Source organism: Leguminivora glycinivorella, chromosome 7, assembly GCF_023078275.1.
Source record: "Leguminivora glycinivorella isolate SPB_JAAS2020 chromosome 7, LegGlyc_1.1, whole genome shotgun sequence".
Classification (NCBI taxonomy): Eukaryota; Metazoa; Arthropoda; class Insecta; order Lepidoptera; family Tortricidae; genus Leguminivora; species Leguminivora glycinivorella.
In genome coordinates this window covers 22,109,113-22,132,764 of record NC_062977.1, presented here as the reverse complement: position 1 = coordinate 22,132,764, position 23,652 = coordinate 22,109,113, and the positions used below count along the sequence as shown (strand labels likewise).

At 35.6% G+C, this 23,652-nt stretch overlaps 2 protein-coding genes across 3 annotated transcripts in view; one reads left to right on the top strand and one right to left on the bottom strand.

Annotated features, from left to right (window-relative positions):
* LOC125227885 (protein outspread) overlaps positions 1 to 16,148 on the bottom strand; it is a 489,387-nt gene extending 473,239 nt beyond the window's left edge. Inside the window, 1 exon segment of the mRNA XM_048132278.1 lies at positions 15,697 to 16,148. Coding sequence (XP_047988235.1) covers positions 15,697 to 15,813 — 117 coding nt within the window. The 5' untranslated portion in view covers positions 15,814 to 16,148.
* Positions 16,149 to 18,064: 1,916 nt separating this feature from the next.
* LOC125228263 (peroxisomal acyl-coenzyme A oxidase 3) overlaps positions 18,065 to 23,652 on the top strand; it is a 38,346-nt gene continuing 32,758 nt past the window's right edge. For both annotated transcript variants that reach the window (XM_048132761.1, XM_048132760.1), the window contains exons 1-3: positions 18,065 to 18,235; positions 18,436 to 18,566; positions 22,700 to 22,861. In XM_048132761.1, coding sequence (XP_047988718.1) covers positions 18,438 to 18,566; positions 22,700 to 22,861 — 291 coding nt within the window. In that variant the 5' untranslated portion in view covers positions 18,065 to 18,235; positions 18,436 to 18,437. The remainder of the gene's footprint in view (positions 18,236 to 18,435; positions 18,567 to 22,699; positions 22,862 to 23,652) is intronic.

Below are 23,652 nucleotides of genomic sequence, written 5' to 3'. Positions count from 1 at the left end.
CTGGGTCTTAGGGACCGGCCACATCAGAGCGTCGCGTGTCCCGGGGCGCGCAACGGACGTCCGCGGACCAGGACGTAAGACGCGCCGCCAGGCGTAATTCGCGCGCCACGCCGCCGCCACGCCACCTGGGGCGCGTCTTACGTTACGTCCTTCCTATACAAAATGTACTGAGGAGACGTTTTTTGAATTACACTCAGGTGGCGTGGCGCGGACGTCCGTTGCGCGCCCCGAGACACGTCGCGCTTAAGTGGGAACGCTGGCTTAGGAGGGTAAAATTGTACTATGAGCTGCAAAAGTGCATGGCGAATTTATCAATGAATTCATTCATAATTTCTCCATGCACTTTGGCAGCTGATAGTACACATTTCAGATGACCTCGCTCTTTGTAATGTCTTCAAAATGCGGTGTCTGTGACTGTAGTCTGTACTACTGTGCAATAAACCCATTCGATATTCCTGTTAGCACTAAATTACAGGTTAATGAAACGTTCGTATACGCATCTAAGGCGTAAGGCGCCACTAAGACGCTGCCCGACTCCAGGTTTAATTGTATACAATTTTCATCTATCTCATTGCGAAACAGAGGTTTACACTCAGTTAATTCAATTTCTAGGAGCCGTAAAAGCCAGTTTCATTTAAAATTTTATCTATAAAATTATGACTTTTGTCATTTAAAGGATATACTGCGTATCTATAAAAGCAGAGTTATGAAGGTGTGATTTAAACAAAAAATAAAATTAACAAATTTGTTTTGGCCCTGGTGAGTTTTGTTATTACATCGGATCTCGGACATTGTTTGCATTCTTTCCGAGCGTTAGCACATGATATTTAATATTTTATGTAATTAATGTTTCCCTGGACTCCGGCGATAATACCGCAGTATTTTTTCATCAAGTCTAGCTGCAGGGCCCGCGGGTTGATTCATTGGTCATTTTGTGCTTTTTCGTGATAGCCACATTGGGATAAGTTTGTAATCTAAGTGACTATATCAGAAGCACCTAAAATTTTTTCTATGCCCAACCTGATGCGAGAGTGGATTTGGTTTGTTACTTTTGTCAATAATCAGCCACATTACAGTTCCATTGCAGTTTCACGTAGAGCAAATTTCAATAATCACGATGTTTTAACATAGGCAATTTTAGTTGAATAATTATGACATTAGATGAAATGACAATACCTATCATTTCAAGCGTCAAACATCTTATCAATTTTCGACCACGTAAAGAGTTTTGCTGGTCGTTGAAAATGTAACCTATTAATTTTGCGAACCAAATAATAGTTAAGAACTAGGTCATGCATGAAAAAATGTACGCCCGGCTTTAAAAACAGTGATGTGAAAAGCGGTTATACCAATTATTACATTATATCAGTCTAAGTAAGATAAACATAACTTTTTTTATGATAAAAGAGGTCGCGATATCTTCCTTAATTGTTTATGCCTTCATGTTTATGATTAGTAGCAGGGAGTCTATAGATAAGGAGGAAAGTCTGTCGAAGTAGAACAGGCGCAAAAATGACTGGCTGAGCCCTTGTAATTGCAGTTACAAATCTCTCCGCTTGGAGCGCATGTCTCGCTCAATGCAATGATCAGCGATGTGAGATGACATTAGACGTTCTTTTCTCTAGGCTGATTTCGTCAGACTGAGCAAGTCAAGACGTAGTCCCTTGGGTTCACTAATGTTTGACCAAAACAATTTTAGCAAATGTTCATTTTACAAAAAACGTTTCATCAATATAGTAATTGGCAAATGTGTTATTCCGCAAATGTATCATTTTACAAAAACTTACTTGACAAATATTCATTTAGTAACTAATACATTAGAAAAATGTGTTATTTAATAAACGATCATTTGTATATTTTTCATTTTACCTATTGATATGTTTGACAAATAGATTAATTTACCAAATATTATATAATAAATTGTTATGTGATAAAAACTTGATTGTTGAACGATCATAAAACATTTCCACTCGTATTTTGTCTGTGTTCTCACAAAGATAAAAGGTCATATGATATGATGTTTGAAATGCTGATTGAGTATGGAGCAGAAAATAACATTGTTAAGGTAACTGTACACTATTCCGGGATAGTAAAATGTGGTACATTATTCCGGGATACTTTGGTTTTTGTCGCAAAATAAGGAAACTATCACTAAAATCTTAATATAATGCAGTATTTCATTAACTATAAATCAAATAGAACTGAAAAAGCCGATTTTCGAATATGTATCATATCTTTTGAAGCCGTGAGGCACCTCCAAACGCGTCAGTCGCAACCACGCAGTGGTTTCTATGGGCGTGCTTGACGGTGAGCTTAACGCGGCAGCGGAACTTCGTAAGGGTTTGCTGTGATGCTGGTAAGTTTATTTATATAAAATTTGTATCATAATTGTCTTATAGTTATTAAAATACATTTATATCATCGTTTCAAGTTAATTTAAAGAATATTTTAATTAAAAAACCCGCTCCCGGAATAATGTACACCATTTTGACGCGGTGTACATAATTGCGGGAGTATCACGGAATAACAGAAACACAGTCCGTAATGTTTTTTGTTTTATTACTATTTGCGGTTAAATATATTTATATATTTGATGTAAATACATTAAGTAAAGATTAAAGATTATAGTGACATAATTACGGTACATATATTTTATAGATTATAATCATATAATTGAGTACGGAATGTATAATCGTTGAGTAATACGTGCGAAATATTGGAGTGTGGCATCGACATTAAAATTTGTTTTGTTTCATAAAATTAAAGCACAAAGGTTATTTATTTCGACGTTTTGAGTATAATTATTATATAATCTTCCAATATACTAAGAAAAAAATCTTGTTTGTCTTTTAATATAGGCTTTGTTTTGACTGCCGTAATTAAGTACACGACTTTATATGAATGTATCTTATTCCGGTATACTTATACAAAGTATATTAAAATATTTAAACACATAAAGTAAGCTATAGAGGACCCGGCTATTATGTTTTTGAACTTCCTTAGTTAGCTAAAAATCTTTATACCGCATATTGGTTTGGCCGTCAGTCAGTCTGTCGGTCTATGATTTAGCTCAATCATCATTAGTACTAGAAAGCTAAAATTTACATGAGGACAATACATAATAGGATAGACATATATAAATATAAAATAGTACATATTCTTCGGACAGTCAATCTGTGTAAGAACGGCTTATAATATTTATTTATTGAGTACTATTTATTTATATATACATATAATGAATAACGTATCACAACAACACAACATATACGTATACGGTATAGCTCAGTGATCACCAGTACCAAAAAACTGAAATTTTCACGAGTATGCAATTTTTATAACCGGCAAGAGCTTCTGGATTGAATTAAATTTTGAAAAAAAAAAAACAAACATTGGAAACCGATTTTCATCAAACATGGCTAAGAACACTATCGACTAATACAGCTTTCAAACTAAAAAAACAAATCTAAATCGGTTCATCCATTCGAACGCGATGGCTTAGACAGACAGACAGTAAAACTAATAACAACCTGTCGTTATATCATACAATCGTTATATCGGCGTTATACCATAAAATATCATATTTCCCATCCCATCCCAGTCCATCGAAACATTGCCAATTATTAAAAATACACTCTGTATAAGCATCTATCAAAACGATATGTGAATTATAATTTTATGTAAACAATATTTTTAATTCGTTTTTTTACATTATGCTTCAACAACGTGGACTTTAAAGGTTTCCCGTAATTACGTACAACGACTCCCGGAATAAAAGCCATACCAAAATTGTATCCCGGAATAATGGGCAAACTAAGAGTTTAGTAAAACATCGGTAATTTCTATAAATTAGAAGTTACGATGCAAAATAGTATCTTAAATCCTTCGTAGAAGACTTATCCTTAAAATAAAATAGTTAACACGACTAGAAAATTCGCATTTTTTTTTTCAATCCTTACTCAAAGTAGGAAACGTCTTAAGTTCCCGTAATATGGTACAGTTACCTTATAAAGCCAAAAGTATGCGTTTTAGATTTTGAAAAAGCAGCCATCTCAAGTTTGCGATCTACCTTTGAGGGAATAATTTTGCATGGTTGCAATTTTCATTTGGGGCAGATTATTTTGAGGTAAGTTACTAGTTAGTTACAATAGTTGCTTACGTTTTCTGGGTTGTTAAAAAATAATAACCTCGAAGCCTAAGGCGGGAGCAAAGCTCCCGCCTTAGGCTTCTAGCCTAACCTATCCGGATCGGTTTGCTCCGACAGGTTTTGCTCGTTAGGGTTATTCTATGCAATAAACATCATCCAGGAGTATATTTTCTGATTAAGGAACTAATAAAATTAAAGAAACGATAAGCAACGAGGGTTTAATTGAACAAAAAATGGCTGGTGCTCCTCCAGAAAAAAAGAAAAGCAAATACGTCACCAAGGACGAACGAATTAACAGAATATTAATGTTGAAAAACGAATATTCAGAGATAAAATTATTAAAATCGCTGGCTGTTCATTTAAAATTACAATAATGACAATCAAAGAGTGCAGAATTTATAATTAATATAAATGATTTGATTCGGAATAATGTTTTTCATTTGACTCATGTTATAAATTAGGTACTATTACAGAATCACTTGTCAAATAATACATTATAGCAAACATTTTTAGGCTAAACGTAGTTTTATTAGTCAACTTATTTGTCAAATATTAACTTGTCAAAAGTATCTCTTATAAAATGTAATTTTGTAGGTTAATTATTTGGTCATGCCAATAATTTGTCAAAAATGTTTTTGTAAAGTAAAGATTTGCCAAAATATCATTTTGCCAGTAGTTGGTTGTCAAGTGTCAATTTGCTAAACAAGTTTTGGTCAAACGATAGGACACCAGTCCCTTGGTAGTGCGCTGGCTTCGTACGCAGATGTTCTCGGGTTCGATTCTGACAGCGATCTTTATGCTTTTTGTTTTTTTTTTATACATTAATTTTCTTTTTGTGTATTTTATTAGTGTTTATTTATTGTTTTATTCATACAAATGTTAACTTAAGCCCTTTTACATTGTTTGCCCCATCTTAGGATTCTTCGGTAATGTTGTAAGTCTTGCGAATGAAATTTAGAAAAGTTGTAACAAAACAAAATATTTTTGGACATTAAAAAAATAAAATAATTCAAGAAAAATATTAGTAGAAAAAAATAAAAAAGGTCTCATCAGGATTTGAACCCGGGACCTCTTGCTCCGTAGGCGGGGTCACTACCGAGAAGGTAAAGAGATTGTCAAACCCTTAGGCACCTGCGATTGCAGCGCCACCTATCTTTTCTTTTATATGTGCACTTCTGATACTTAAAGAGGTTGCTCCTTTATCTCTATTCTTCATGATTAGTAGTCAGTGGTTGTCATATCTAATGTCACTTGAACAATTTTTGTGTTGATATTATTAAAAATATGTATGTAACCTAAGCTTTCATCTGATAAATCCACAAAGAGAACGGTCCCTGAAAATCCTGCGACGTTTGTTATCGGTGTCGGAAACAGATCCAAAATGGTACGGCATCAAATTAACACCAGTAAATGTTCTGTCACCTAACGATTGTTTACAAGTAAGGTCATTGACCCTGTCACCTGTTTAGGGTTTGCACCTAGTACATTTTTACAAAAATGTTTGAAAGGCTATAACTTGAAAATAGTTAAAGTAAATTGTATAGTTTCTAGGGGAAAAATGTTGTCCTAATGCTACACTATCTCCCATTTCCCGAAAGGATCGTCGTCCGATTCCACGCGGTATGAAAAAGAGTAATGAAATTACTCTTTTAAAGATCGACCATAATAACCAGATTCCGTTTATAGATTGTTATACATTTTAAGTACCTATCTTAGAACCGCCCGTAAATTCTGCGCAAACGCGAGCCTGCCGCGAAAATCGTAACTTCATTATGTTCGTAACGCTCTAATATTTGGTATATTCGACGTTCGTAGTATATAGGCACCTGAGCTACAACATCTAGATTGTTTTAATTTAATCGTGTTACAAAAACAGATCATAAGTTCACCCATATCAATAATTTATAGGCTTGTGTAGTACATGTACTAATAGTACAAAAGACACAATTCCCTGCACTATACTAGACCGAACTACTCCAAATACACAATTTGTCTCTTGCTCTCTCGGTGTACTATTGTACTAAATGTCCTAAAAGAACGAACTAGTACACTTCTGAGATCGTACTAGTTGGGAGCGATCTTTTCAGTGAATGAGCAGGCACAACTCTAATAAAATCCCCTTGATTGAACTACCGTTTTCTTAAATATTCTTAACCAGGCAGTTTCCAACATCAGGCATTTATTTCGCCTAGAAGCAATTCGCAAACTAGTTTATCAAGCCTTTTATTACCTCAATAAAACCCAAAATTAGTTAAACTGGCCATAATTGAATTTACACCACTCAATTATTCTGTTTCACTCAATTTCATCGCAGAAAACCTGATTTATCGTATGCATGTGGGGGTTTACATTACCTTTCAGATTACCCACACATATGCAAAAATGTTGGGTACGCGTTCATAATCGAATCGAGCTGTCATTATTTCGCTAAGCGTTGCAACCAAGCCGTTTCGCGGTTAAATATACTCTTGGTTACGGTAAACACGCAATTATTAGATTACCATACTATTTATTGCAATTTACAAAACAAACCTTATAGTTTAGGTACTTACGCCAGAAACCTATCAATCAATACGTGAGTGGTGACAAGAATGACGTAACGACCAAATAGTTTAAGAGGCAGTTTTTATGGTGTATATCATGGGTGTTGGTCGTATATGCTAACGGTGCGAGTTCGGCCCAAACCGGAGTGGTGGGAACTTTGAGAGGCGTAGCGTGACCAGCATACAGCGGGTGGTCTTTGGACACGATTTGGACTGTCAAAATGAACATATGATTACGAATAACATGGATTTTGTAGTTGTTTTATGAATTTCTAAGTCCTAGAATGCTGTTGAGCGGATATGTAAATAGATGTGTACAATATTTTTTTATTTCTTACTTATAGATAAAGACAAGCGGCAAGCAGCTTTTAGTCCAACACTATCACACGCAAACTAGTAGAAAAACAAAAACGAACGGCAATTAAAAGCGCTCCTGCTGCATTACGCGCTCATTTGTGTATGCAAATCGATTAATAACGTTAAAAAATCGTATCTTCCCACGTTACTCACGAATTTACAACCCTAATTACAAGAAACAAAGTTGTATTTTAGAAACAAACCCCCAGCCCGATCCGAGCATTCTAAAATTATCAAAACTCGAAATGCCGCCATCTTGACTTTACGGGCGCGTTCGAAAACGAAACAAATTGTGTTCTTAATGTTTTAATTAAAGACGCCGCTTTTAGCCGCTATCTCCGATGGTAAATATAAAGGCGAGTCGTGACTCATAGAAACAATTTACATATACGCCAGATAATGCTAAGTAAATAAAACCTGTCGAGTCGTTAACTCGTGTTCGATACAAGGTAAAGCTAAGTTCACACGTTGCAAGTTGCAACGCTAGAATTCACACACATGAATTGAGATTTCTCCTTTATTTACATAGCTGTTCTACATTATTGCTACTTACTGAGCAAGAGTTACAAATGTTGCTGTACGTAGAGGGAATTCGAATGAATGACTTTCTTGTGGAAGTCATATTTATTACAGGTCACGCGTCGCGTCTGTTTATCGTAACTGATAATGCAAGGTATGTAATAAATACAGTACCGATAAAATCTTGACGACGCCAGCCTAAGCAATCAAATGCAATACGCTTCCAGTGATTTTGAACTGTCGCCAGGCGCGTCTAGCATCACTAATTATCTAGGTTGGTAAGACTGCATCTTTAAATAGATCGAAACAAAGTATTATAGCCTGTCAACCAAATTTTGGCAGTAGCAATGTACATCAAACTAAAGTATGGTATCCCTATGAAACGAACAAAAACCAGCAATGTACGTCGAACAGCCACAGATATTTTTTTTCAAGGTGCTCGCTCCTTCCTTACGAATTAGATAATGTATTAAAAAGGGACGGATATGTGCTAGTTATTTCTCTTTTTGGTAGGGTGGAGATTTCCGAGATTTCCACAGATAAGATACAAATGACACGCGAATTTCCACCGATTTTCAAAACTAGTGTTGCTAGCCCGAGGTTTTTCAAATTTGCCGCCTTTTTCTAGTGACAAGATTTAGTTGACGGTCTATAGTAGTCCATCGGTTCACTTAGGTAGGTATTAAGAACACTAGACTATGAAACCAAACCTAATACTAAATTAATAAAGAGATTATACCTAATTATATATAGTGATAAATATAAAGTCCTTCATCGTACAAAAACCGCCCATGAGCGTCCTACGTGATACCAACAAAACAAAGGTATAACAACACGTCTCACTTAACTCGATACTTAAACCGATAATCGATATCCATAACACTGTTTGACCACATCGTCACATAATACTGGCTGATATTTTAGCTGAAAAAAACCGCTGCGGACACAGAGCCAATCTGACAGATGCGTTCGTGAGAACTCGCTACAATAAATTTGATATGTGCCATAGACAAGCTTCGGAAACTTTTAAGGGTCAATGTTCATAACACAGGAACGTCAACGATGCGTGTCAAACTCGCTTGAATTTGAAAATCACAATTCTCTTAAGATTCTACTCTTTCGTGGTTTGTACTTTGTAGGCTTATCCAATCTTATCAGTCTTATCACGCCCTAAAATCAATAGAATTGTATGCCGTTTTTTTTGTGTTATAATATGTCATTTCGGACACTAATTTCAAACAAATTTCTGTGTGATCAAGTACTTAAATGCTTTTAAAATTATGAAAGTCTTTCCATTTCAAAAGTAAATACAACTCTACTATCTACGACATTAGAGTTTGAAATAGAATATAAATAAAAGATAGCATGAGCGTCTATGGCCTTTGAACCTATATGACAGGATTAAAAATTGACCGTATGTGCTTAGGATAATTCAACGAATAAATCTTCCGTGGAGATTTAGTACTTTGTAACGTTATACAGCCCTTTGATAATAGGGATAAAGGAGGGCCATTAAACCTATGAGCATGTGAATTATACGTACAGTGCATTAATGGGAGGCATCAGTTGTGATTTGTACTTATTTAATGTTATAAAGAACTTATACGCAACACTGTACGTGTACAGGCATGGAGCGTTTAAAAACGAATAAAATCAACCGAAATGTGTTCAACCTTAAATTATTAAATTCGGTTAAAAAATAATTTCAAGAACGCAACTCCTGTCATGTTTAAATTTCGAAGTAATCGTTACTTTGCCACTTTAGGGACGCATTTTAGTTTTTAATGTCAAGATTTGTCCTTTAAATTAATGTAAGCTAAAAGATCAGTAACTTTACACGCACAAGAGCAGTCATTTTATAAAACTTTGACCGTACGCTCCAATGTAGTTCTTTACTTTTTTCTGTTGTATAAAAGTGTTCTCGGGTAGACATTGCATGTTTAGCTCCTTTTATTGCTGACTTCAGCCAAAAAATTAATATAATATATATGGGTCATTCTTGAAATATTTCCTCTACTTACTGAACTCATATCATAAAAATGTTAATAAAGTGTGCACGGAAGTGCAAAAACCAAGATTTTTTTTTTTTACTGGACTTATACGCAACTCTACAAAAAAATAAAGCGCTTCTAACGTCATACAGTAAACATTACGAAGCAAAGATTAAGAATGCAAACATTTGCTTAACAGGTGAGATAATGATAGTACCGAGATAGAGATCTGTAGCGTGGAGAGAGTAAAATATTGCGTAAGCGCAACATCTGTGTGATGATTATGACTTTTATGAGTAAAAGTTCCTTCCGCGCCATCTATGAGCAAAAGCTGTTCATACAAGCTTTCCTGCTCATTTTTCTTGTTATAAAACCTGAGTTCGTAACTACATGTATCCCAGACTGCAATTACATTGCGAATAGTACAATTGTATTACAATAGGATTGACTAATATCAAGCTAAGTACTGTAGATATCTTTTACAAGCTAATGTGAGAATTGTGAGATATTAATGATTTAAATTACCTCACTTTAGCAGATATCCCTTCCCTCTTGGGACTGTCAACAGGACCTTTTGTGATATACCTACATAATAATGCTTAATCTACGTATTAACAAATGCGCAATTCCTTGTCTTCCCATAGCTCGTCAACACTTCAGGTTTCATTCATTAAAACGTTGAATAAGATATTGTTCCTGCAGCCTACTTAGATAACTGCATTGTGGCATACCAAGGCTATCGAGTTACTCGAGCCGCTCTCATCGGAGGTTCTCAGGTAAAAACGGAAACTAAAACGTTTATTATAGCGTTGTTTGTTTCATGTAGGTTAATTGAGTTGGGTTAAGTTGATATTTTGATGCATCCTGTTGTACAAAAAAGAATTCTGCTTGAATTCTGGCTTTGCGGTAGATTTAATGAATACAATTTTGATGTGTGTAGGGAGGCCAATCAGACATTAAAATATCGAGATCACCAAAACAAAATTAAAACATTCCAAAAAGATCGCTTACGACAAAAAGATAAGGATGGAAATATTTGATCGTATTCGTGACGCAGCGGGAGATCCCGACCGGTTTTCGAAAAAACGAAAAAGGCAGGCGAGTTACGCCAAGCACTTGTTTCCCAAGTAGGTGTCGGTTTTAATTGTTCGCTTTATCCGGTGTCACGTTCGTTGCGCGACCCACATAATATCGTTCGCCCATTGTGCCCGTAACGGTCCACAGATAGCATAGCGTCGGATCGCGACGTGTTAATTCGCTGGACGCGACGTGTCACAGACGCAATAGCAAACGCTCCTAGCTGAGAAATATAAGTCTTCCTTAACATGTTCCGTCTTTTTTAGGGTTCCGTAGTCAACTAGGAACCCTTATAGTTTCGCCATGTCTGTCTGTCCGTCCGTCCGTCCGTCCGTCCGTCCGTCCGTCCGCGGATAATCTCAATAACTGTTAGCACTAGAAAGCTGAAATTTGGTACCAATATGTATTTCAATCATGCCAACAAAGTGCAAAAATAAAAAATGGAAAAAAATGTTTTATTAGGGTACCCCCCTTACATGTAAAGTGGGGGCTGATATTTTTTTTCATTCTAACCCCAACGTGTGATATATTGTTGGATAGGTATTTAAAAATGAATAAGGGTTTACTAAGATCGTTTTTTGATAATATTAGTATTTTCGGAAATAATCGCTCCTAAAGGAAAAAAAAGTGCGTCCCCCCCCTCTATCTTTTAAACCGTATGTTTAAAAAATATGAAAAAAATCACAAAAGTAGAACTTTATAAAGACTTTCTAGGAAAATTGTTTTGAACTTGATAAGTTCAGTAGTTTTTGAGAAAAATACGGAAAACTACGGAACCCTATACTGAGCGTGGCCCGACACGCTCTTGGCCGGTTTTTTTTTGGAAAAGAAATATGTATACGGATACGAGTTGATTACTCAGTTCTCTAGTGGAGTGTTAATTGGCGCTAAGATCGATTTCCAAACCATTCATTCTCATGCATTAGGCGTGTTCACAAAAATGCCGGCCGGCAGGGCGAGGCCGTTGCACCTGGCGATCGCGCCGACACATTCCTCACGCACTCCTTTTTATGCTACACTACAAGTTTAGCCCAGCCATTGTAACATTATCTCCCTCGCCGCCCCATTTTAAACAACCGCAGACTAGAAAAGGTCACGGTAGCACGGAGCAGCAGCTCCCACTTAACTGGCTACCTTTATAGGAACGGTTTCTTTTTTTTAATTTAACTATTCCATCTCCACGTCTTTGTTCAGATCAATGTTTTTTTGGGAGATGTAGTGACGCGAGCGTCGCGCTAAGTATAGAACAAATATTTACATTTTGTGAAACTTATGTAATTAACTGATGGATTTATGAAGCCTAAAAGGGCATACATTTAAACTGAAAGAATTATTTGGTCGTCTCCATATGCTCCACTTATAATTGACTTCACAGTTTTTTAAGCTCATGGTTATTAAAAGATAACCAGCGCAGAAGGTCGATGCTATAACCATTAATATCCAGTTTAATTTTGCGACTGTCCAACAAAATAAAAAGTGTGTCGAAGTACTAAATAAAACATTACAAGTTTGCGTAGCGTTAACCGCAAAAATGCGTGCGCCGGCGCCACTGGCAACGGAAACACGCTCGTTTTTATAAAACGTTGAATTTGTTAAACAAACAATTGTAACCCACAGACCTTTGGCATCGCCGACTTACCATTGTATACATGCTCATACAGAGAAAACCTCTACACGTGACATAGTCTATTATAAATTACACGCTTAATTATGGTCATTATAAACATGATGCCTATCACGACTCAACGACCCGGAATCACTTGTAAATATCAAGGGGAAATGCCATATATCATTCACTTTTTTATGCAAATCACTCCACAACTCAGCCAATCAATTACTAGGAAGACAATTTGCTTAATTAGCTAACTTTCACCCGCATAATAGCAGCATAAGTCACAACTTTAACAATGTTGTTTAACATTAACATGCTAACTGCTAACTTATCTTTAGTTCGTATCTATACAAGAAATTTGAATTTCTGCGCGACTTTCTTTTGTTTTTTACAACTAGCGATTCTTTTCAGCGATTATACGCACGTGCTTACTCACTGGTTTAACTGTTTTGCAAATGTTTGTGAAATACAGTTAATGAAAAGAATATCTCTGTAACGGTTTAAATACAATGTCAGGCAGGAAGCCTGACTTTAATAAACTATCCGATCGTTACTCTGCCTTCAAATTAGAAACCCTTTCAAAGCAACTATTCAAGACCGTGTTGAGAAACAGAATTCTATCAGCAACCAATACGAGTTTAACAAAATCCATTCATTAGCTCAGAGTCACGTACGAAAAGTAGTTTAAGTGTAGAAAATACAGGTTTATAAGGCTTTTTGGGCCGGAATGAGCTAGCGTCCAACCTGCAGCTCTCCATAAAGCTAACAACTCTCATTACTGTCGCCTAATGTCGTCTATTTAGCGAGCCGACCGTTCAATCGATCGTTAACTTCCTATTCGCGTCGCATCACCTTGCGCACGCGCAACATGGACAACATGGCGCATGTCAGCTTCGTTAGCTCAGCATTTGTCAAGATAATAATTGTCCGGACAAAACCTTTTTAGGCAGACATTTCCGCATCATGAATAGAGGAGGCTTTAACGTTAGACGACTGGTTTTAACGTATTATATACAGTTTTAAACTGATAGGAATAAGGTTAGAAACGCATAGTTTGTAAACTTGAGGTAGCCTTGGTTCTGTTCTGACGTTTAGAAGCCAAAACGGGATGTTTTGTGCCTAATGTGCTTGACGAATATCCTTACATGTAAGTTTATGTCAGAGTATGGCATTTAAATTCTGCTTCTCTGCTATTAGTTTTGATTTGCGAAACACTTATATGCAAGCGATATTAGCGTGTTCATCAAAGTTTGCCAAACGTGCCTAAATAGTAATATGTATGAACATATAACTAAATGAGACACCTTTTATTATTGTGGCCGAAACTTTGTGAAGAAATCTAGATGCAACTTCGGCAAATAACCTATGAAGTACCTAAATCGTAACTTTATACCTATGTGTCTATTTATAGACAAGAACAATGCATCATGATTGTTTGCTCATCACATTAAAACTATTATTTGAATATTGTTTACAAAAACAACATATAAATGTAAGGAGTAATATATAAACGGGCCTCAACAGGGTTACTTATCGTGATAATGTTGGTATTAGTACAGGTGCGGTGCGTTGCTGCGTAAGTAAATTATATTTATTTAGACCAAAATTATCAGCATAATTTACAATGCCATGACGCTTACTTTATGGTATAACCTTATTAGTTATTAGTAATCATAAAGCAGTTATTAAAAAAGTAAATGACAGCTGACATGAAAGCCCATTGTTATACGGTGCTTGTGGTTAAAAAGCGCGGTCAACGAGACAAACCATTTTGCTAGATGCTTAGTTATTTTTAAAACGTTGAATAAACAAAATGAATCATGCATAAGTATGCGTAAAAACGACCTCAATTGCTTTTTGTTTACATGTGTTTACCTACTGACTTTCTCAACTTTCTGGGTTAGGACACTTTAGCATTGTGAATTACATTATGTGACTTCTTGAACTGACACTACCGGTTTTTTTACAGTCAACTTGGCTTAAATAACTAGGTATATTGCGATATAAAGTTTTCTGCTCGTAAAGACAGACATCTTAACTTGCATACATAAGCTTGTCCATAAAAATATATACCTATTTGTATGTTCTGTTCTGTAGTAACTATTTATACACACTTGTGAGTTAGTGCTAACTTGTAGCTTACCAAAAAACGGACACTAATGAAATGTTATGAGCATCAAAACAATATCATCGATATTCGTTACATACCTACCTATTTATAAAAATCTACTTAAAAGACATTAATTACACAAATAAGCGCTTTAAATAATTGCAAACTTGCACTGTCAAAAACAGGAATCAAAATGGATGGCCAAATTCAGCTTAGTGTTAGTTAAATGACTGCGAATTCTTTGCAAGTTTGCAGGTGGATCCGTTCCCTCTGCAGGTTAATAAAATTATACTTTGATAATAAGATAAAGACCGATTACGTATTGTACCATTATCTCCGTATCAATAGTCTATCACACGATTGAAATACAGTACATTGTACATTCAACTAATGCTATGTATTTGGAAATACGTTTCACAATTTATCTACGATAATTTACAACCTTCTTGTCATTCGGACATTCATTTCTGTATGTTGGTTGAGAAAGTTTCACTTTTCCTATGATATGAATGGGCTGTAGGTGTAGGTAGTATAAGTAATATCTCGCAACATTGTAAACGATAGGATTGGATTCGACCTACCTACTGACCATACAATTACAAGCATACTTGTAATTAAATTTATCAGTATTCACTCGTTCTTCATTACGTTTTTTTGCTAAAGATTATTTAATAAACAAGAATTTAACAACACTAAACAATCTTTTTCAGCAACATTTCATAATCTCTTTCAACAAAAAGCAAACTAGGAGGTACTGTGCCCACCGATCATTTTAAACGTTGTCTTTTAACGGTTAAAAGTAGGTAGTCGTCAAAAAATTAAATAACTTGGCTGTATGCTCTTCTTAGTTAATTTTAGTCGCAGGTGTTTCAATCATATTCATATTCATTGAAATTGTAAGAGTTTGAGTTGCTGATTCTAAATTATGCTTTGAAGTACATATGACTAATATAAGAATTAAAATCTTACGTACTTATTTAGGGTTAAATACAGTACAACTTATACCCTATCACTAGTTCCGACTGTGAAGTGTTAAATATGTAATTACATTAATTACTAACTTAGGAGGTACCTAACATTCTCACGATTTTTTTTTCGTAGGTAAGTCGTGGAATACTTACAGTACGTATGTACTGCAATAGTTAATTATATAGGAAGGTAGATTTTAATAACACGATGAAATGAAATCCGTTAGGTCAACAGCAGTGGTCAGCCCACGCACACATGCATACCTCTATCGAACTATCGACACACCTACACGCGAATATTTCGTGTTGATTAGAAACTTGTTCAACTTCTTTATTTACGACCATAAACAAAAATAGGTTTTTTTTTTTGCTTACCCGATTAGATTCCAAGGCTTCGGCGCTGTGCTCCTCCTTCTGCCGAAAGCAATTAGTGCACTTGCTCTTATTGAAGATGTTGGGAGCGAATTTCCTGCAATCCGATCGCCCAGACATGGTTGCCAGAGGTCAGGGTCATTCAGCGTTCACTATGTCACCTTGCACAGCATGGTGCAGTTAAAACACCAACACTAGACGACTTAATCGTCAAAAACACGTATAGTATTATCACGCGCACCCACCGGTCAGCTATCAGCTAAATCACAGCAAGTGAAGTAACGTCAAAAGATAACACATGCACTGACACAATCTCCTCCGGCACCGAACACCGGAGTAGTCGAACTATCGCGTAAACAATAAACGGGATGACGTCAAATTTTTAAACAATTAACTTCGATATTACAAGAAACACGCGTAAACCGCGAGCGCGCATCGACACGACCGCCCGTCCATTTTACATCTGATAGAAAAGCAGCGAAGTTGTTGTTTTACAACTTCTCTTTTCTTGTTCAGTATACTGTGTCTGGCTTTCGATGTAGTAGTGTATTTTTCTGTGTAGGCGTGACCGTGTTTCTCGTTCTAACCATGGCGTAGTGCATGGCTCTATCCTTGTCAGACATTTCATTAATCATTACTTGATTGTGCCGCCATCTATGAGGAATGTGTGACAAAATTAACTATACGTACCCGCGAATATGGCGTAGGCGCATGGTTTTAAGTTTCTACGACAGAGTTGTTACATTAGTCTGAGCTTTGTGCAAGAGATGGCGTTGTTTAAGACGGAACTTGCTTTGCACGTGCATATTTTTAGTGTTGCTACTAATGAAAAACATTATCTTTCTGGGACATTATCTATAATGATCGAAAACAAACTATTACAATCGTTTATGACAATTTTATAAAGATACTCTCGTCGAAGATAGTTTTACTTTAAGAACAGATTAAAATACTTAGACTTTATTAAAAATAACAAAATTAAGTAGGTAGGTAAATTTTAAAAAACTTTACGTGGTGGTTCAAGTTCTATATACACTAGTGATTCAATACTCTTTGATATACACCGTGATTTTTTTATTTTTGTACAGATAATGCGGGAATTCCTTAAAACATGTGTATAGTTAAAAAATTCCTTCCTTTCCTAAATGTACCTATTTACCGGTAGCCAATGTAGCCATACTGTTAGATATACGTATAATAAGAAAATGTCTCATGTCATGTTATGAAAGTATAATATGCAGGCACACATAAAAAAAATACATAATTATGTATATACAAATGTATTGTTATAGGTAATTTTGATGTCATTGAAGTTATAAAGAACTCTCGCAGCGTTTGATAACTAGCATGCCAGTGAATGAAAGAGACTGTTAATATTAATAAATGTCATGTTCATTTTGCAAGTATACTGTATTAATTTTTAGCTTTTGTACATAGTTCCTCCAGAATCCCTGGCAATTTTTTGTGCTTTTGAATTTAGAACCTTCTTTTATTCTTGTAAAAGTTCAAACCTTATGTACTCGTACGAGGGCACCAGGATCCAGGAGGCTAGATTGATTCACTTAAAGATATAATTGAAGAGTAATTAACATTATGTTGATATGAGGTACTTTCTTTTTCCTCTTTTTTCGTAGATTTTCTCGTTTCCTGTTTAGTAGATTTTTCTCAAATTCACTGAAAAAATTATAAATAACTTTTTGACCGCTTAATTTTTTATAGGGCATGCTCGTGTCGCCAGTACTCAGTAGTAGTGGTAACACCAATTTCTACAAAGATTTGTCGTATTTATCAGAGTTCGGTGAATATTATATTGTGGCTTTACTGCCTCGTCTTCTGTGATAGAGTTTTTAGAAATTAGCTTGGTTTCACAAGCCATGTCTATTCTGCTCACGCTATTACAGTAGGTAGGTAGGTGTCGTAGCTACAGCTATGGTGTATGTATTGGTATACCTACTGGCGGGTAGACGTGGGAAGCGTTTTAACGTTGATTTTATTGCCTGCTCTTTCCCTCTCATTTTTATTTTAAAGTAATAATCCAAAAATATTATGAGCATTACACCATCTACACACTATACAACATTTCCATTTGGTTGACAAATTGATATCCTAACCTGACATAACATATCTTTTGACATGCTTTTGACTTGTTTCGTTCTTGTTTCATAGATTATATGAGTCTAATAATTAAAAGTAAAATTAAAATCGTAACAAGAAGGAGGTCAAAATCACTTCACTAATTTCACTATCAAAAAAAACCCCTTGATAAGTTAAACTAAAACTTTTTGGGTAATGTAGTTTTTTCTGTGGCAAGTTCAAACTTTAAGTCTAGCAACATTACTTTAGCTGTCAGTGTCAGTCGCTCGCGGCCCGCTCGCTCCGTCGATCGTCAATGCTATCACATTCAATCTTTGGTTTTCGGGGCGTGTAGTACAAATTTAACTTTATTATTTTCTAAAATCATCGCAACTTGTTACATTCCTTCAATCGTAAAACGCCCATTTCAACTTTTCTTTACTAATTTGTCAGTTAACCGATTAACAAGGTGAGACTATATACGGCACAAAGTTTTTCTGTTGATCTCAGTGTCCTATCAATTTAAACGTGTGCCTAGTCGGGAATTTTAAGTGCCTTCCCTAAATCGGCAAGCTGCCGCAGTCATCGTCGGTATTAAATGTGATTTAGATTCATAGCGAGTGTTTTAGGTTAGGTCGTGCCTCTAAGTGATTTTTTTTTAAATTTTAGGAATGGAAGACTTGAGTTTTTTGCCCGATCTCCCGAGTGGGCCCCTGGATGAGTTTAGAAAAACCGCCACATTCGATTGGAAGCGTCTAAAACTAGCACTAGAAGGTGATATAGATCTACTTAAACTTAAGGTGAGTGTATGAGTCAACCTTATCAGAATATATCTCGTGCATAACGTACGTTTTTTTTATTGCCGTAATAAAGATATTTTTGGCGCGGAACTTCGATAAACTTTATCAATTTCATGTAAATAAAACGATTCAGTGGTGTGATCTGTGATGTCATGTCTAATCACTATGAGGAAATGTGTGGTATGGGAGTGATAACAGATTCATGTTTTAAAGTTTGTGTATTTTACATGACCTCGTATATTAGCCCACTGCAATGTGTTAATCTAAATGACCTATTAGGGCATTCTAACTTGTTTAGTTTGTTTTGTGATGGTTTGTTCATGTTTGTATTAAATAGTGTGGTGTCTTACCTTCTAACCCGGGTTATAGAGCAAAAATACAATTCTTTTTTCTAAAAAAATACAAAAATAAAGTATTTGGTAGGTTGTGTCGCTGACTACTTTTCAAATCACTAACTAATAATACATAGAGAAAATTAGTGTATAATTATGTTAATCAAATTTGTATATATTTTATTTCCATCCATGTTTACTGACACCTTCTGCAACATATTTTGTTTTCCATTTTGACCAGAAAAAACATTTTATTTACAAACTGTATCTGTCCACTAAGATTTTAAACATTGTGTGACGGAAATATGTACTTGTTTAATAATTGCGGAATTTAATTAACATTTATGGTAATGTAAGTAAAATATAACATGCAAAACTATTAATAATTATTAAATAGATAACAATTAGTGTATTAAAAAAATACACACCAATATTGTGTTTTATTATAACAAATATTACAGATTTACTTATCAATGCCATGTCTTGTCTTCATTGTCATCATGTGTTGTATTGTCTTCAGATTAAATATGTATGTATGCAAAATTTGATCTCAATTGTAAATCTAGCTATGGGTCAAATAGAACTTAAAAGTTCTAGAATCTTAGAAGATTCGGTCCAAAAATAAATAAAATAAATATTGGGGGACACCTTACACACATCAACCTAGCCCCAAACTAAGCAATTCTTGTACTATGAGTGCTAGGTGACGATATACTTACTTATATAGATAAATACATACTTATATACATAGAAAACATCCATGACTCAGGAACAAATATCTGTGTTAAATAAATGCCCTTACCGGGATTCGAACCCGGGACCGCGGCTTAGCAGGCAGGGTCACTATGCACTAGGCCAGACCGGTCGTCCCACAGGGCAAGTTAAATAAAAGCTTGCAAGAAATAAATTTGTAGTATCTGCAATAAATAAAATATTACCAAAGTAAATGTTACATTTAATAATTCAGTCAGGATCTTAGAAAAAACTTGGTTGTAATGTTTGTTGATTAAGCAGTTTTTGCTAATTATACTTTGTCATTAATAAATACATTAATTATTATGCAGAGAGATTTTAAATTTTCATACAATCAAGTGTAAAAATGTTAATGTAAACATCACAATTGCATTAAAATCTGTTATGTATAATCTAATCATTCTACAAAGCTTCAAGGAGTTACATTATTAAGGCATATTGACATACATTTTAATCTTTTTTTTTTAGATTACCATACCATTACCATTATTATACAATTCATTATGAATTATTCATTAAGTAAACAATAATAACATTGAATTAATTTTAGTTCAAACTTTGAGGGGAGAGAACCAACTACAAAGAATTAACTTAGTCACACTACTCATTTACATAAATTGAAGACATAATTTATTTATTTATTTTACTTTTACTTTCAATAATTATATTTTTAGCTGAAATTATACGAAAAACTGAATTATAAACACCAAAAATGAGGTTCCAAATGTCAATTAGAAAGATTGTTTTTTGACCTTGACTTTAAATTTTATTCGTGAAGGATAGGTTTCTCCTACCTAGGTCATTGTCACTAGTTAGCAGTGGCGGGGCGTCGCTACAACTCGATTCCCTACGGGTTCCCTATAATTCTCCAGTATCTATAGAAGTTCATACAAAACAGATCCAGAAAACCCCTCCGGCTTTATCAACGAATATTTTCACACCACGCCACTGCTAGTTAGCTATGTTTTTATGATTGTAACAGATCTTTGAGATACATAAAGAATGGTGAAGTATGATGATTCACAGTAGACCGGGCAAATCCGGCCGGAGCTTCCACTTTATTATGTATGGAAAACACCATGTGAACACCAATTGGTATGTCATTTCCTTTGATAAAATAGAAAATTATGTGTTGGATGCTGTTGGTGCAGCGGGTTGAGGCGTATAGTCAACCAATTGAAACCATAGGCCACTCTACAACCATGTCAAAATGACAAGCAGTAAGAGATTTCTTACAATCTGATTTATAACGTCACTATGACATAGTTGTACAAGCTGGCCTAGGGTTTAAATTGGTTGACTGTATGGCGTGCATGTTGAATTGAAGCTCATACAAGTCTTGAGTCGACGCTGAGTAGGGCGACGCTCGCCCGCCCCGCCGGACGACCCGCTACGAGCGTCCACTCAGCTCAGCCCTTACCTTACGATTAAGCTAGGAACATACTACGCGGACGTCCGCGAGCGCGACTGCGACCGTTCAGTGTGCACGGTCTTCGGGACGTGGCTTCGGCTGACCAAAACATCCAGCGACCCAGATTTTGATCGGACGTACGTGCGCTCAAGGCGACGTCCACGACCGATGACCGATAGTTTGCACGGTTATGTGTATATTCACTGTCTAGATCCGCGTCCGCGGTCGCGCGATGGCGGACGTCCGCGTAATATGTTCCTAGCTTTACCCGCCCCGTGTAATCGCTCAGGACGGGGGTTATCTATTATCTATTACCAAAGACATATATAACTCCGTATAGACAGATAAAGTCTAAGAAAAAACTTACCTCAGTACCATACAGAAAAAGGTACGGTGGCCTAGATGACATTACACCTTTGGGGTACGCTCAGCTAGATGGCGCTAATATTAATATTTGACATTTTAAAACATATCAAGCTAAGAATATGGGCCAAATTGTCAAAACTGAGGTTCAAAAGTTTTAAGCCTGTGTCAAGAGATGGCAGTCTATGCACTGTGATTACACATTTTACTTTGACGGTAACTCTCTATAATACTCGATCCTCTTTGCCATTACTCATTAGGTCAATAAGAATGGTGATTTCCAATTTACTGGGGAAAGTGACAAAAGTGACTTATTAGTCATTATTCGACGATGATAATAATTACGTCCATTGTTATTACAATGTGTGATGTTAAATGTGCTTTAATGTATGGTAATAAGACTTGAAAATGTTGAAATGTTTTTGAACTGTGAGAAAAATATCGTATGTTATGTTTGTTGTTGTAATATTTATTGTAATTGAATATTTTGTCTATTTTAGTTTATTCGGTGTATTGGTGTTTTATGCTGTAATGCCGTGTAAACTTATTAAATTAAATAAATAAACAATAAAAAATTAATATTACCTATCTGAAAAAAAAAACTAAGAAAATAAATACTTATATACAGAGTGGGGCCTGTAACAAAGGCGAAGAATTGAACTCTAGGCTATTCTCCTTATACTGATCAACATTTGTTCGGCGACTTTTAAAAATAACATGTAGGTATTTTGATTTTTATCACCCTTGAAAGTTTTTTCTAAGAGGTAATGTATTGCGAATTCTGTTAAGTCTAAAGTGTAACAGACAACGTCAATGACAACAATAATGGCGTACATTGAAGCTAATATTTATTTTGTATGAAAAATTAAAAATTTAAAGACTTCATAATTTTTAAAAGTCACTGAACAAATGTTGATCAGTATAAGGAGAATAGCCTACAGTTCAATTCTTCGCCTTTGTTACAGGTCCCACTCTGTAGAATGTGACAGTCTGAACTAAAAGTTAACACTAACTTAAAATTCTTATTACTTAAGCCGTACTTTTTTTTTAAAGCCCTGAAACATCAATAAATTCACTGACTGGCAAATATAAAATAATTCAGAAAAATCATTGCTCACAAGCTAGAATTTGAACATATTGGATCCCCAACCACCGATTTGAAAGTCGAACATTCTTACTACTACGTTACCAGTGCTTCTTCTTTACCTAAGGCTAATAAATATACTATGTATTTTATAATAAATTTCAAATATCAAATATCTCGTTTGTTACAGTACAAAATATGGCACACTCTGGAAAAGGACCCACTCTTCGCCCACTCCGCAGTCACCCCATCGGTGGAGGAGCAGAAACGCATCACCCAGATCCAAGTCAACAGGATAAACCAGTACAAATTCCTCACACCTGACATGATGCAACTGTGTTATAGTAAAAAAGTAAGTTACGCACAGAACTATATTTGGATAGAAGAAACAAACTGAAATATAAATAGATATCATACACGAAAGAAAAAACGACAAGGCCCGCTGGTGGCCGAGCCGGGAATCTAATCCGGGTCTCCAGCTTACGCGGCTAACGTCCTTACCACTAGACCACCCGCCCGCTGTGGTACCTGACGAAATTTCTCTAGTATATGTTATCTCTGATTAGGCTAGGCGCCTTTGACCAACTCTAAGGGTCAGCAATGTGTGCTTGCACCTCCTTTACGGGATTGCGGTATAGCTAGAGAGATGGTGTCCTTTGGTGTGTAGAAAAAACATTTTCATCTATTTCTATTTATATAGGGGCCGAGCGTGTTATATTTTGTACTGATGTTGATTACAAGCAGAAGGAATTGGAAACAGAATACTGATTAATACTATTGTAATATTAGCTAAAAATTGGTGAGCATTAGACTCTTCGTTCGTCGGGACATCTATTGACAAGTAGCAGTGCTGATAATTTACGCTAGTTGACGCGTGATTGTCGCTAGATGTCACTATAACTTGACTATACCAAAGACATATGTAACTCCGTATAGACCGATAAAGTCCAAAAAAAAAACACCTCAAAACCATACCAAAAAAGGTACGGTGACCTAGATGGCGATACACCTTTAGGGAACGCTCGGCTAGATGGCGCTAATATTAATTTTTGACATTTTAACACATATCAAGCTTAGAATATGGGCCAAATTGTCAAAACTGAGGTTCAAAAGTTTTAAGCTTGTGTCGAGAGATGGCTGTCT